At 35.6% G+C, this 15,890-nt stretch overlaps 1 protein-coding gene across 16 annotated transcripts in view; it reads right to left on the reverse strand.

Annotated features, from left to right (window-relative positions):
- LOC131692829 (formin-binding protein 1-like) overlaps positions 1–15,890 on the reverse strand; it is a 209,407-nt gene that overhangs the window by 59,787 nt on the left and 133,730 nt on the right. For all 16 annotated transcript variants that reach the window (XM_058980126.1, XM_058980133.1, XM_058980123.1 and 13 more), the window contains exon 2: positions 2,546–2,661. In XM_058980126.1, the coding sequence (XP_058836109.1) occupies positions 2,546–2,661 (116 nt within the window). The remainder of the gene's footprint in view (positions 1–2,545; positions 2,662–15,890) is intronic.

Consider the following 15,890-nt stretch of genomic DNA (forward strand, 5'->3'; position numbering starts at 1 on the left):
ATTTTTTTTATTCAGTTCGTTTATTTGATAGGCACAAATGCGTTAGCTTGGCCGTGCCAAATTCTTTTGTTTTTTTACATTTCAAATACTTAAAACTAGGAGATAACAATGTTCAGATTTTTTTTTCTATTGAGAGGAAGAATTCTACAGCTATCTTATGACTAGAAATACAGTTCTATATACAAGAGTGGGGGCAAAATTTTTTTTTATGAAAAATTTTAAAACAGAGAATCCAGTTTGATATTCTAAAGAGGGAGAAATAGTTTTTTACGAAATATTGTACAGTTATCTTAAAACTTAATATATAGTTTGGTATATAAAAGCGGGAACAAATATTTATGAGAAATTTCACAGATATCTTAAAACTAGGGATACAATTCTTTTTACAAGATATGCCCTATCACAAATTATTTGTTTTTGTTTTTAGTATTTTTGTGATCTTTCCTTTCTCCTATCATGTTTTCCTTTGGTCAATTTCATTTATGGCGAGACGGTAGTGATGCTACTTCCTCGTCTTCCTTCCTAATTTATAGACTCACGAGGTTGAGTCTTTGGGAATCCGCGCATGTTTCTGGTGATCCTGGCAGAAACCTATACTTTCTGCCCGCCGATGGAACATTATAGGTATATTCAGTGAGATTTCAGACTGATTCGATTCGTAGTCTCTAGAAGGAATTTCTACACTGCTCAATCCGAATCTTATTTCTAAAAGATGAAAAAGATATAAGCAGTCAATTCTGTCTCTTGTTGTCCAAAATCAGCTTCCAATTACGTTTCTCGTCCTTTTTAAGTTTCTGACGTAATGACTTAATGTAGGGTGCGAGATATTGTGTATTTTACCTGCTCGACGTACTCTATATCTCTTCTCAAGATTGTAAATTAGCGCGGACTACCCAGTAACACTCATAGTCAAGTCTGTTTGCGTTTATCGTTTATAGATGAACATTATTTTGACAACCCTTAACAAGAAATTACAAAAAATTCCTACCTAAATATGGTTCATGTAACCCCGCATAAAGTGGTTCATGTATCCCCACTCTCCCCTGTGCCATACTTCGCTGGGGCATCATAAGGTGCCGACCGAAATATCACTTTCTGTGAAGAAATAATTCTGCACGACTTTTTCGCCAATTTTTTCAAGTGATGCTTGGCAGGACGATGTACTGTAAGTAGGTCTGTGATTATACGTCTTTTCCTTGTATATCCATTAGTTTTTTGGGTCACATTGTATCTGGAAGCTACTACTACTTTCTACTACGTCTACTTTTCAATCAATCAATTGAAAAAAAAAATAAGTCAAGTGTTTCATACGCTAATTTCATTCAGTTCAACTGATAGCACAACTGATAGTTCGTCAATTTCACTTAGTTGACACACAGTTAAAAACAGCGTAGGTCAGGGGAAAAACCGTCAAAATTAAAAATAGCTCTTATGTCATTAAACGGAACAAATTAAAGTGTATTGTATGCATCTTCATCATTTCATACATAAAATAGATTAAATCATCCTTGAATCACAAGAACGAAAAATTGTTTGCCATCTGAACCAGAAAAACAAGATTATATGCGCCCAAGACACCGCTTCATAAACCGCACATTCAAAAATTATACTTATAATGGGAACTCGAATTGGTGCGCATGTTATTATTCGTGACACACCGATTGTGTATTGATTTCTGATGAATCATTCATATACATTATGCACAACTGACCCAAGCCGGTAAACATACATTTGGCGGTTACGGGACGCCTCCGTGATCTAGACGAATACTAAACTTTATTTTGTTTATTTATTTCCTAGAGCACGCGATACCGGCTAGGGGTGAATGATGTTTTCCGCTGGCATTATTCACGTTTCGTAGACTTAAATCAGCGTTGAGATTGGTCAGATACACCGTGCAATGATTGTTCTGGTCTAATTCACAGTACCCTAAGCTCGCACATTAGTATAAACAGATACTTCAAAACGCACCCACTCGAGTGTAGTTAATCTAAAAATAAAACCCGCCCCGTATCAGCACCGAGTTGTTAATAAACTTGGATTGCTTTTTTGGACAGAAGATGTATTTCGCACTTTTGAGACGAACTACGTCATCTGATTATTTGGATGTCTGCCACCGCGAGTGAGTAGATCACTAGAATGCCACCTTCTGGGTGGGAGTAGCTCATGCGTTATGCAATTAGCCTTGACTGCTCAATGCACCGCCACAGGGGCAGTGAAGAACCGAAATAAGCGCAGTAAGAGCAAACTTTCCCGGTAACGCGATCGCTAGAGTGCTGGCGTTAACGGAACGAAATGGAGCGAATGTATCCTATAATATCACTGGAACGAGTTCAAGTGCTTTGAGATCTTGTAGCGATGGCGTTGAGTGTAAATCACCCGCATATTGACACAGTACGTCAGGAATGTTAACGAAAATTGACGGTGAAGGTGGTAACCGATATATAATAACATTGAATTTGAATAGTTTACATAAGGTTTTTTTTAATTATATTCGCGTACATGACGTAAGAATATGTCCCGGTTTCAAGCAAATTAAACCTACCTTAGTTTTCCGGCGTATTCGATTTCGATGGCACTACGATCACGGATAAAGCTTCCATATCGTTCTAAAAAATCAATTCCCTTTTGTGTGTGCGTCGCCAAATTCTCGTACTGATCCTGAAAATAAAGCAAAAAATTGAGGGTGAGACAGTTTCTATTGGTTTTGGAAATCGCTCAAATAATTGCAAACTGCAGTTAAATTTGAGATACACAGTTTCACGCTTGAGCGAAAAAATATAACCATAAATAACCGTAGCAATAAAAATGTTGTCTTGATACGATCAACTGACTTATAGGAATAAATTAGCAAAAAATTAACATTCTCTCGGATGTGAAGAAATCCGCTCAAGTGGGCGCCAACTCGGACCGCATGAGAAGCGATCAAGTTCAAGTTTATAACTTCAATCAAACATTTGATTTATCGAACAGACGTATATGGCACATATATACACTGTGTATCAGTGATAATTTTTATCTTCATAGTCGTAATATGTTGACGTTGTCGAGCAACTTTTCTCATCTGGCATTTTATTACATATTGATCTACGGGTTGAAGAGAATTTTATTTTTATTTGCACCGATTTTGTATGCTTTCAGTTTTCTATTTTTTGTACCCATTGTGACCAACAGTTGGAGCATTCTTGATTTTGATTTGTTTACTAATAACTAAATAATTTTCTATTTTTAGTTTCACCCACTTGACCTCACCAATATTGCATGCTATAGTAAACTTTTCACTATCAATTTCAATGCCTCCCAGCAATATAGATACTCATATTCAACAATCACTGCGAATTAAGTGCGTTCTGCCCGGTCGTGTCCGGAGAAAATTAAGATGATAGACGCCTCCACTCGCCTTGGACGAAGGATTTCATTGGAAATACTAATCATCGAAGAAGCACTTGTGTCGCTGCGGATTCCAATGTCCGACTGTGTGGGGTTACTGTCCGTCGGCACCCAATGGATTTCTTTCGATACTTAGTCGCTCTGGCGTCATTCGAGTCTGGACTTTTAAATCACTAGACCTACTGCTATACGTGTACGATGTAGGATGGCAAACAGCGTAGTAATAAGACATGTGATTCCGAAGTTGTTTCACATTGGCGAGTAATGTCATTAAATTTCTTTTAGGTATAGTAAAAAGGCATACGTTTTAGTTTATAAAAATGTATGCAGCCGTTATGATTTGTCGGTGGAAGCGTATCAGTTAGATGGGCCGAATGTCTTCGGAAAGGAAAATGCTGGCAAAATAGATCTTCTTGGAAGTGACATGGAAAGTAATTGTAGCTGTCTATATAGAAGACAAATGTACAAATACAAATTTAAACAGAAGAGCATTTTTAAGGATTTGTGGTAAAGTTTGTGGAGAAAGACAAATAAAACCAACGTATCACCAACATAATACAATGCAATTTATTTAAAAAAATACGAAAATACGTTATATCTCCATTGTCATTTAAAGAAGTGTTTACTCATAAAAAGGCGGAATTTTTCGTGAAAAATGATTTTTTTATTTGAAATGTGCAAAAACCCTCCCCAATTAAAAATTTATTTAAAAATCTCAACATAGGGGTTAGGTATTATACATAGAATGTTTATGCAAAGTTTGAAAGACATCGGTTAAGTAGTTTTTGAATGGCAGTTACAGGGTTGTTAATACGATACATTTTTCACGATAATTTATCGGCGTTACTCGTTAACGATAATGTATCGTCATCGGAAACTCCGTTAACGATAATGTATCGTCGCCTTCATCGTCATCGTCGATAATTGTATCGTCGTATTCATCGTCATCGTCGGTTCATCGGTTATCGCGATACGTTTTGCGTTACTTTCTCGTTTATTGGAGTTGAAGTTGACTTTCAATTGTTTAGAAATAAATAGTTATTAAAGGACAAGTTGTTGGCAGTTGAAAATCAATAGTTTTGGACATTTTTTATGCACAGTGGTGTCCGACGATGTGTTGAAATGAGTGTATTATATTGAAGGGAAAGTTGTTGGTAGTTGAAAATCAATAATTTTGGACATTTTCAATACGCAGAAGGGTCCGACGATGTGTCAAAATGGATTTTTCAACTTTTCGTGTAAGTTGGTGCACAGAAGAGTCCCAGGTGCACAGTGTTTCCAAGCGGCAAAAAGGTGATCAAAATTGTTTTGACCATGAAGAAAACAAATTTTGAGCTATTGTGTAATTAGTAATTTTTAGCACACAAAAACATATATTGAAAAAAACTACTAAACCACTATTATTAGGCCATTCACAAATTACACTACACATTTAAGTGGTGTGGTGATCAACATACTTCATTATAATTTTATTATAATTAAACTGCACTGCATTATAATTAAACTAGAAGATTTTGGATTTTAAAAAGGACAATGTACAATGTATATTGTCCTTTTTAAAATCCAAAATCTTCTAGTTTAATTATAATGCAGTGCAGTGTAATTATAATAAAATTATAATAAAGTATGTTGATCACCATACCACTTAAATGTGTAGTGTAATTTGTGAATGGCCTAATAATAGTGGTTTAGTAGTTTTTTTTCAATATATGTTTTTGTGTGCTAAAAATTACTAATTACACAATAGCTCAAAATTTGTTTTCTTCATGGTCAAAACAATTTTGATCACCTTTTTGCCGCTTGGAAACACTGTGCACCTGGGACTCTTCTGTGCACCAACTTACACGAAAAGTTGAAAAATCCATTTTGACACATTGTCGGACCGTTCTGCGTATTGAAAATGTCCAAAATTATTGATTTTCAACTACCAACAACTTTCCCTTCAATATAATACACTCATTTCAACACATCGTCGGACCCCACTGTGCATAAAGAATGTCCAAAACTATTAATTTTCAACTGCCAACAACATGTCCTTTAATAACTATTTATTTCTAAACAATTGAAAGTCAACTTCAACTCCAATAAACGAGAAAGTAACGCAAAACGTATCGCGATAACCGATGAACCGACGATGACGATGAATACGACGATACAATTATCGACGATGACGATGAAGGCGACGATACATTATCGTTAACGGAGTTTCCGATGACGATACATTATCGTTAACGAGTAACGCCGATAAATTATCGTGAAAAATGTATCGTATTAACAACCCTGTAACTGCCATTCAAAAACTACTTAACCGATGTCTTTCAAACTTACATATTATACATATTTCCAATGTTTGATTTCCTTTTCTAGTTGGGAAGCTTTTAGTCCCCTCCTCCGTTTCTTCACTCCACCATGTAACAAGATGCTTCATGCTTCCTTCTTTTACCCTTAAATATGTAGTGTGATTTATAAACGGCATCATAATAGTTTTAGTCGTTTGAAGACCCGTTTTTATCAGCCCCATGGTGAATTTTAGGCTGATAAAACGATAACATTGACAAAATCGGCACATATTTTTTCTGGTTCTGAAGAGACGAAGTCGAAACGCAAATATATTTTTTGCTTTCTTTTTAATAAACCGCGGCGGTTAAAATATTCTTCTTTAGTCCCTCGACAAAGCCTCATAACCCGTTCTGATCATTTAGTAAAAAAAATCCCTTAAGGAGGTCTTACAGTACAGTATTTTCATTTTTGTATATTTTGCATCTCTAACATAAGAAAAATATACTAAGGAAAGAGTTTACTCGAATTTGACTTGAACGTAGCTAGAGCCCACCAAACGGTTTTGATGGTGTTTGTTTTACAGTTTCATATTAGTATAGCTTCGTCTGCGGAAATTTGCGGCTTCCATACCAAAATATTGCTTTTTGGACACTAAAACATTCGATAACTTCTAAGTTGTAAGAGATACAAATAAACTTACATTACAAAAATTCTGTATTTTCTTATGCAGAGCAAAATCTTGGAACATTTTGAACTTCTACGAAATAACCAGGAAAAATATTTTGAAAAAAGCAATTTTCAGGGGTGTATCAAAGAAATCTCCACAAATGTATATTAAAATCGACAGATAGATACATAGTCTCTTCAGCGAAGTTAATACTTAAGATATTCTTAACAACTTAGCCAATTAAAGTTTTTTTTTTATTTTCATAAATCCAAACAAAAACTTGCTTTTCAGCCTTAGAGGGATTAATCACCCAACTAATACTTTTTAAATACAAAAAAATATAACTAAACTTTGCTGAAGACACTAAAGCTAAAAAGTTTTTTCGTGGTTCAAAGAATTTCTTTCACCATTTTGTTACTTTGGAAACACTGTGCACTGGTGGATTCTCCTGTGAATTGAAAATGTCCAAAACTATCGATTTTCAACTGCCAACAACCTGCCCTTCAATATAAAAAGTTCACGAAAAGTTGAAAAAAAATTCTATTTTGGCGCACCGACGGTACATTGAAAATGGTCAAGCAAGACTATTGATTTTCACTTACCAATAGCTTCTTCAATATAATAAACTTTCCCCAAAAGTTGAACAAAATCCAATTTGACACATCGTCGAACCCCCTGTGTTTTGAAAATGTCCAAAAGTATTGATTGTCAACTGCCAATAACTTTTCCTTCAATACAGTGTTTTACACTCCCAAAAAGTTGACAAAAAGTTCCATTTTGACACAAAGTGTGTTTCTTTTCACGCTGAAACCCTTACCTTCTTAAGGGAGAGAGATCGTCAATTATGTTCTTCGCATTACAAATTTAAGTATCACTAATCTTTTTCGGAACCTATCTGAGGGGGTTGAGAATCGAACCCAGATCGATTGCGTGTTAGTCGAGCTTATTTCTAATTACGCCATACCGGTCTACTGTACAACAATGATTAGGTAAATAAACATCAATTTTAATTGCAAGTTTGTTTAAAATTAGACTAGAATCATACTCGAGCTTACATGGTGTTTTTGATCGGAAGTACAAAATGCATTCAACCGTATCCAATATCGAGCCGTACACAGTAGATACACATGTATACGAACGAACATTACCCAAGCGATTCTCGGAAAAGTTTCACTTTTTATACTATTCTCGATGCGCAAGGCTTTGATTAGCATACAGTGCATATCTCAATGAATGTACTTCGGTTAGTTTACAAGCTGCCAGTCATGCAGTGTGGGAATAAGAAACGTAGGCAAAGAAATGGTTTAATTCTGTTGAACTGGTGAGCGTCTGTGTTCCGTGAATTTTGTGTTCGGATGCACTGAGTCAACGCGGTTGGTAGTAGCACAGGGTGTTGGTGTAGTGATATATGCTTGTATACGTCGCATATTCACGGGGGCTCCAAATTCGGCTTTCGGGTTGGAAATTCGAAAGAACAGTGGTATTCAAAATTGGGTGCATTAGGTCATACTAAGGGGTGCATTACACTTAAGATATATTATAAAATTTCATTGTTTTGCCAGACGTGGGGCAATTTCTATATAAACTAATTTATCGATGAGACAATTCTGCGAAATTTCACTTCAGACTATGAAAACATAAAATCGACTAGACAAAGTAAGCACGATGGACAATTACCCAAGCAACCAATAAGCATTAACTTGCCTTATGTTTGCATAGACACACTCAAATTGAAATTCGCTGATCGGTAATTTTTTTGACGGAAATTTCGGTAAAGATCGAAAGATAGCTGATGTTTTGGTAAACATGGTTTATTTGACAGAATTTATGTCAAACATTACCGAACGTTCTGTTGTATACAAATGGCTTTACCAAAATCTGTAAGCAAAAGTACAATTCGTACAGTAATACCGCATTGTTCTCGTATCCGCTAAAAAATATCGAATGAATGGTAAAAATTGCTGTTCATTACCGAATTTCGGCAATTTCGATTATCCATGAAAATAATCTGTCAAATCGCAGCCAGTTGTGATTTTGAAAGTGTTTTGCAGAGCGTTGATTAGTTTAATGTTTGGTGGCCTTGTTTGCGAATAAAAGCTGTCTACTTAAGAAAATTTTCGGTAAGCATTTATTTGGCTCAAACGCAATACCAGCTGTAGTAGCCGATTTTATCAGTCAGCTACCATTGACATCACGATACATTGCGGCACGCAGATCTTCATTAACCGCAGCTAAAAAACTACCAGGTCCTTTCCGGTGACATGTTTTCACTACTGGACAGCTGCACTGCTTTTTCAATGCAATGAAAGTGCCAAAGATAAGGGCCACAATAAAAGTATACAAGTTATTCGTTTGTTTTTATAGTATACAAGTTCACTTCAAAAACAAAACAATGTGTAGTTTACTTCAAAGTGAAAATTTGTCCTGAGTTGATTTATGTACCCGTCGGATTAAGCATTGCGCTTAATCGCGCGGTAGATGGGGTGGTATATGAATACACAGACCATCAAGTAATCCACCTAGTAGTAATAACATAGATTTCTAATATAATTTATATTCATATTATACTCGTATCATAAGCAAGAGCATCTGAATTTTTGAATCCCAAAATTCTAGCGAAAATTCGACTTCTTCTGCAAGATTTGTGTTCTACTGGTTATGGCGTAAAAATTATCGGTTGCATTATTTATAACACGGATACAAGGAATCAAACTATCGCCAAATATATAATAACGTCACAGCACTAACTATCATTTATCATTCCCCCACCCTCTATCTCCCTTCGTGTTCGTGGTAACTGTTGCGACTCACATCTATCCTGCTATTTCTCTATTTCCATGTTGTGTCATAAGATCTTCAACTAATCTGAAATATTTGTTAATAACCAAGCTAATTCGATGTTTGCGATGTAATTGTGTAGGTTTAGGAAGATAAAACTATATTTGTCGGCTGTTCCCCTATGGATAATTTTTCTATTTTAATGTAGAGCAGAGTGGTGGAAACAAACTGAATATTACATTCTACTTGAAAAAGAAAATATTTGTAGTCCTGACAAAATTAAAAAAATATTTGTATTATGAGAAAACTATAACTAATTTAGGTCCAAACTCTGATTTTGCCTGAAGATGGAGGGTTATTACTTCAAAACGTTGCACTATAGCGAGTCATGTGACCAAAAATTGAAAACTACAACTTCAATTCAATTTAATTCTATATTGAGCGTTTATATATTTTTACCATTTTTTTGTTAACCATTTTTGTTAACGACCTATTGAGTCAATTTGTCAACAGTTGTTACGGCATTTGGTTAGCAAGGGACTGGAAGGTGAAGTATATTTTTCAATATTAAGAGCCATAGTACTCAAGGGAGAGCAAGGAGTTGAAGGGAGAAAGTTTAGAAAAGCGTGGAAGGATCATATATGCAAGCTTGGAGCTCACCGGCGACTTAACTTTTTGTCTGCTACCGTAGGAGTCAAGATCTTTTGGCATTAGAAATGCGAATCACCTGAGTCTACGGTATGTCCGGACAAGCGTAAAGTAACTTGTTACTTCATGCTGTCGGAACCGACCGCGTTTATATATAGGGAGACTTGATCTTCTTTTCTATTTTTCATTCCAATTCCAGGAATTGATAACAAATTAAGTATTTTTCTTGATTTATATAGTTTCTAGGGATGACTAACAACCATAAAAAATAGCATGAAATTATTACACTGAACCAGAACTATAAGCATTTCTGAAAAACAACAAACAAATTGAAAATGCTTCGATTAGTGGAGAGTGCCTAATTCGAGGACTCTCTTTTAGAAAAATCTCTAACCTTATCAGCGGAGTTTGGACTCGAACCCAGGTGAGCTGCATACAAGGCAATCGATTTACCAACTACGCTACGCCCGTCCCCATGCTACTGGTTTGTATAGGACTCATTAATCCATATCTCTGGAACGAGAATTCCGAATGAAACTATTCGCAAGCTATAAGAATGACTTGAAAGAGACTGCATTGTAAACGACTCAATGCAAGTCTTTTGTGCTACAGACAATAATATAATTGCCAACCTATCCTAGACATTTCACACTCCTTTCTATTTACTTAAATGCAAATGAATATTATTTACAGATATTACTCTGCCGTTATAAGCATATTTGTCCCATGGGATTCCCTATATACACGGGACAATGCGTAGAAGGGCAGTGCTGTACATTAATCTTATTTTTTCTGTCGCTCTTTGTTAAAGGACTTGAAAAAAAAACAAAAACGAAAAGGTGAAAATAAAGAAAAATGGAAAAACTATACAGTTACAGTTTGTATGTTAATTAGCCATTTTCATAGCCATAATATTTCAGAACTGGGTTCTCAAATTAATACAATACGTTTTATTCTTTTGCTTTATTTAAATCTTTCTTTTTTCAAATTTAATTTTTTTAACTCATTTTGTACAGTTCACTTAATTCACGGAAATATTTGACTAATTTTAAATATATAATCATTTCATTTTAACCACTTTTTATTCGGCATTATTTTTATTCATTTTGTCCATTTCAGTTCATTTTATCTTTTTTATTGTTTTCATTCTTTGGGTTCATTCTGATCAGTTTATTAATTTCATGCATTTTATTCGTATCTTTCATTAAACTTATTTTATTCATTTTTTCATGTTATGCATTTTATTCATTTTTTGCAGTTCATACATTTCATTCACTTTCTTAATTTTAATATTCTGACTATTTTTTCGATCATATGTTTTATTCATTTCATTCTGAATATTAATTAAACACAATTTATTTTATTCTATTTTTCATAACTTTTTAGTAACGTTTGATTTAATTTTATTCCGTTTATTTTTTTCTTTTTACTATTTGATCAATTTTTAGCATCTTGATTATTTTAGTTATTCTATTTGTTTTATTATTTTTTAACCCCTGCATTCCCATGTTAACAACAAAATTTTCAAACAGCCATAACATTGGGGACATAATTTGCTAACAAAAACAAGAAAGGCAACAAGTAGTTACTGTGACTATCACATTTTATTTGAGCGCTAGCAGGTACAATAATTATCCGTAGAACTGAAGCAAATGCAATTATTCCAATTGAATTCCACTGGACCAGTGCTACCAGATACATTTTTAGTTATCGGTGACAAATTATGCTTTGATATATCTTCGTTGTCTTACAATATTTTTGAAAACTGATAAATCTGATCAATTGAGACTATCTTCGACTACCTTTACTGCTCAATTGAACTATTGTAAACTTTGCAGGAGATGTGTACTGAAGATCGGAAGTTAAACATTGAGAAGCTTCTAGTATTGATTCCTTTACTCTAACACTTTTAAGGAAAAAAGGTTTTAGAACCCAATATGTGTTAGAAAATGTTGGGCATGAAAGAGTTAATTTCATCCATCTCATTCATTTGGTTTGTTTTATTGATTTTATTATTTTAATTTATTTTTTTGTTTCTATCATTCATATTTTTTATTCCCATTATTCATTTCATTCTTTTTATTCATTTCACTTATTTCATTTGTTTTATTTTGTTATTTTTTCCAGTTCATGTATTTTATTCACCCTCTTTTTATTCCTTTCATCCAGTTTTTTAATTTGAAACAATTTAATCTAACTTCGCGTGAGTTCTGCGAACTAATGAATAATCTAACAGTGATATGTGTAAGAAATGTATAATCTCACTGTTAGGTAGATTCAATCGGTTTTGTGATAATACATTTGGACTGACCCATTCCTTCCTAGCTGATCATGGATTACAAATCACAATGCGGTAACATTACACAGATCATGCAGAATCAGAAGCAAGGAAGAGCATTTGCTTACGAACATCACGGCAGCATTAAAGATGGCGACAAGGACGTGTACGACAATGAGAGAGGTCTCCCCGTGCAACAGCGAGTTGCGCGCACGGAATCTAACGAATAACTACTAACATTGATTTTTAATTTTTATTTTTACGCCTCTATCAAGCGGTGGGAACATTTTTTTTTTCATTGGACAACGCTGCCTATAATCGAATAATTTCTTATGTTCTATAACCCTCCGCCAGTCGCGTCATTATCTACATTTAGTCGACCACCTCAAGCTCCAAGACGATTTTACCAGAATTTTATAACAATGTGCCCTCAGCACAATCAGCTTCAATATAAAGTTTAAAAATGTTGGAGGATTCGTTGACACAACCTATCACTGCCAAATTTTGCACAATTAATAGTATAGTTACTACCTCAAAGGAATTAACTAAATCTGTAGAAGCGATTATTCAAAAGTTGAAAATCAAAACCAATTTCGGCACCAGCCAGTTCGTATAGCAGATACGATGGAATTGACCTATTTTCAAAAATGCTGTCTCATCCCAGCGAGAGGACATGGAAAAGTAATGGATGAAAGCCGAATAATGAAGTCACAGAAACACACAGGTACATGTGTTGACAAACTAGATCTGGTCTTACCACTTCCACCTCAGGAGAAAACCGTCACGAACCTGATAGTGAAAATAAAATGGTCTTGGAATTTTTTTCACCCACCGATTTAACCCCATCTCTTGACAGGCAACGAGTAACTATTGTCAAACTGGGAATGTTTTCCAGTTTGTTCATTACAAAAATAAACTACAATGGTTTTTCCAAGGTTTTTTTCGACAGTTGTCCTACTGAACCTGTAGAGCTAGGTAACTACAATAGTTTTTTCAAGTAAAACAAAAAATTAGACAGTAGAGGGTTAAACTTAACCCTTGTGAAGGCAAGCTAAAATCCTAACATTAAAGGGCCAGCCGGGCCTCTCAGGCCCGTTTAAATTCAAGCTGCTTTTTGGCTTTCTCATATAAAAAGGTTATGTAATCGGTCGAAATTTCGACATTTTAACCGGGACCCGCAGGGCCAAATCTCTTATACCATTCGACTCAGTTCGTCGAGATCGTAAAATGTATGTAAGTGTGTATGTATGTATGGATGTATGTATGTGGCAAACAATCGCACCGATGGCTGGACCGATTTGCACAGATTTAGTCTCAAATGAAAGGTTCGCATCGGTCGCTTTTGATTTTTTATTGATCCGACTTTCGGTTCTGGAGTTACGGGTTGAAGAGTACGTTCACACAGTAAATTTCCATATAAACTGGTACCACCATGATGTCCAAATGATGCAATATATATTAAAATGTGTGCAACATTACTTGGCTTTGCATGTCTAGATCATTAATGACCCACCGAAGGCGCTTCGATCACATTGGCCAGCTATGACGGTTCTTGGTGTCCCGGGGGAACTTACCAAGTTCCTAAGATTTTTTTTGTTGGAGACAAACCACTGCGACCAGTATTTAGATCTATTGTGGTAAAGTTCCTATGATAATGTCATACCTATTTTTCAGCGAATGCTTTACCGATTTTTACAAACTTGGTATCAAATGAAAGGTACAGCATTCCCATTGGCTTCTGTTGAATTTCTAATTCATCCGGTTCCGGAATTACAGGAAATCCCGATTTCAGGGTATAAGGCGATAGATTTAAAAGGTGAAATATTTTTCCAAAAGGTGAGTATTGGTTCTGAGCTCCATTTCGTTTGAACACGACCAATAAATGTTTCTGGGTTGGTATTAGTTTCTTCTGATGCATAACCGGAGTACATATTCAGATTCTTCTTCTGAGTCTGCATCAGATTCATCGTCGGAAGCAATATCATTCGCATCTCCTTCTCACTTTGCAAATCAGTTTCGGAATCGTTGAATTTGCTCGAATGTCTTCCATTATTTCAGATTCCTTGAGACGATTGAAAACATGGGCAGATCGTCTTATAGCCATTTCAATTTTTTGATGCTTCTAGATCCTACAATTTGAATAATTACGATAACTATAACACAAAGAATAGACAACAAAAACAGACAATAACGACAAAATTAGGTTATGTTATATCCAAATAATTGTCAAGTAGACCACAGTGGATGAAATAAAAATATTTACCCAAAAAAATATGACAGACGTCATTATCGTATGCTATTTTTTCTTGTAAGAAAAGGTAAAAAGATAAAATCAATCAAAACTTGAAAAAAATACCTAATATGAAGATGAACTCATCAAAATGTTTTTTTTTCAGATAAATATTAATGTATAAAATCTGTGGTATTCCTAGTAAATATTGCATGCACACCGGGCCTGCCAGGCCCGGCTTGCCTTTTTGTGCACATAAAAAATTCAAACAGAGCTGCGCATCACTCTATAGATGAAAATTTCACAATTCTTCATTTTTGTCATAGATTTCAAAGCTACTTATCAAAAATTCCATGCCCAAGCTTATACTGCATACACATTTTTTTGTAACTAAAAAATTGTAACGTGCCGGGCCTCTGAGACCCGCGTGCCTTTTTGAGGGTTAACGGGGTCATGGCGTTGCGTTGCGTTGCGTTGCGTTGTGACGATGATTTTGGCGGATTGCACACTGACTTCATCATGTTTGACTGCTGATTATCTAATAAGAGTTGCTTAGGAAATGGTAAGTAGGAATTCATACCAATTCGACCCATATTAAAACCTCAACAGCATGATAGCCATCATTGCCGGCCGCCCCCATCTCCATCGTTCACGGGGAAGGATAAAGGATAAGGTAGCCAGGAAGTGTTGATGCTCCACCTACTTAACGGAAGGACGACGATTCATCAGACTCTTCCATAGGTGTCGCGGAGTTGGTAGTTTGGAAGGGTATCAGGTCTAGGATTCGCTCCAAGCAAGCGATGCGACCTGTAAAGCATATTTTATTACGTAGTTGTTTAGTTAGTCTTCGAGTGCACGATCACTCGAAAAAGAGATCTTCTTTAGTTTTTGGTTTTTTTTAAACTCTGGGCAGCCGGCTACCGAGAGTATACTATGTTCCCTAAACAAAAGCAATTTGAACTCCACTCGGAGTGACACATTATACAGGCAAAAATAGCGCGAGATGTTATAAATCAAGGAAAGTATTTCTTATTTTCCATATCAGATTTGTGGAATACAAGTATACGAGCGATAATAACGAACACTGAAGGGAAATATAAAGGATTGTTAACCTGATGCACGGGCTTGTTAGCAATAACGGAGCTTGAAATTAGGTTCATAAAAACAGACGCGGCGAATTTTCAATACGTATTGACCCGTGATCATAGATACTAGTCAGATTATTCGTATTGGGGCTATTTTCCGATCAACTATTCATTTTTACGGCAATGTTTTCTCGACTAGATCTGTTCGCACCCTCTCATTCTGCTACTATCGGCAGAAGGCTGATAGCACCCAGTCGTCGCCGGTCTAAGGGCCAAATGTCATCAATAGACTTAGACTCGCGTGGAGGCATGAGATAGGAAACTTGTGAGAATTTTGTTATCCCACCGTTTGACGACCTTGAGGGTTAACGGGGTCATGGCGAGGTAAAAAATCACCCAAGATTCATCTTCCTATATGGTTCGTTATTCATAAGAAATCATCCTTGTTATACGTCCAGGGGTTTGCTTTTCGATTTCGTCTCTTCAGAACCATGGCACTTGACTACTGCACCAGGATGATGCTAACCCAAAATT

This window comes from Topomyia yanbarensis, chromosome 3 (assembly GCF_030247195.1).
Source record: "Topomyia yanbarensis strain Yona2022 chromosome 3, ASM3024719v1, whole genome shotgun sequence".
Taxonomy (NCBI): domain Eukaryota; kingdom Metazoa; phylum Arthropoda; class Insecta; order Diptera; family Culicidae; genus Topomyia; species Topomyia yanbarensis.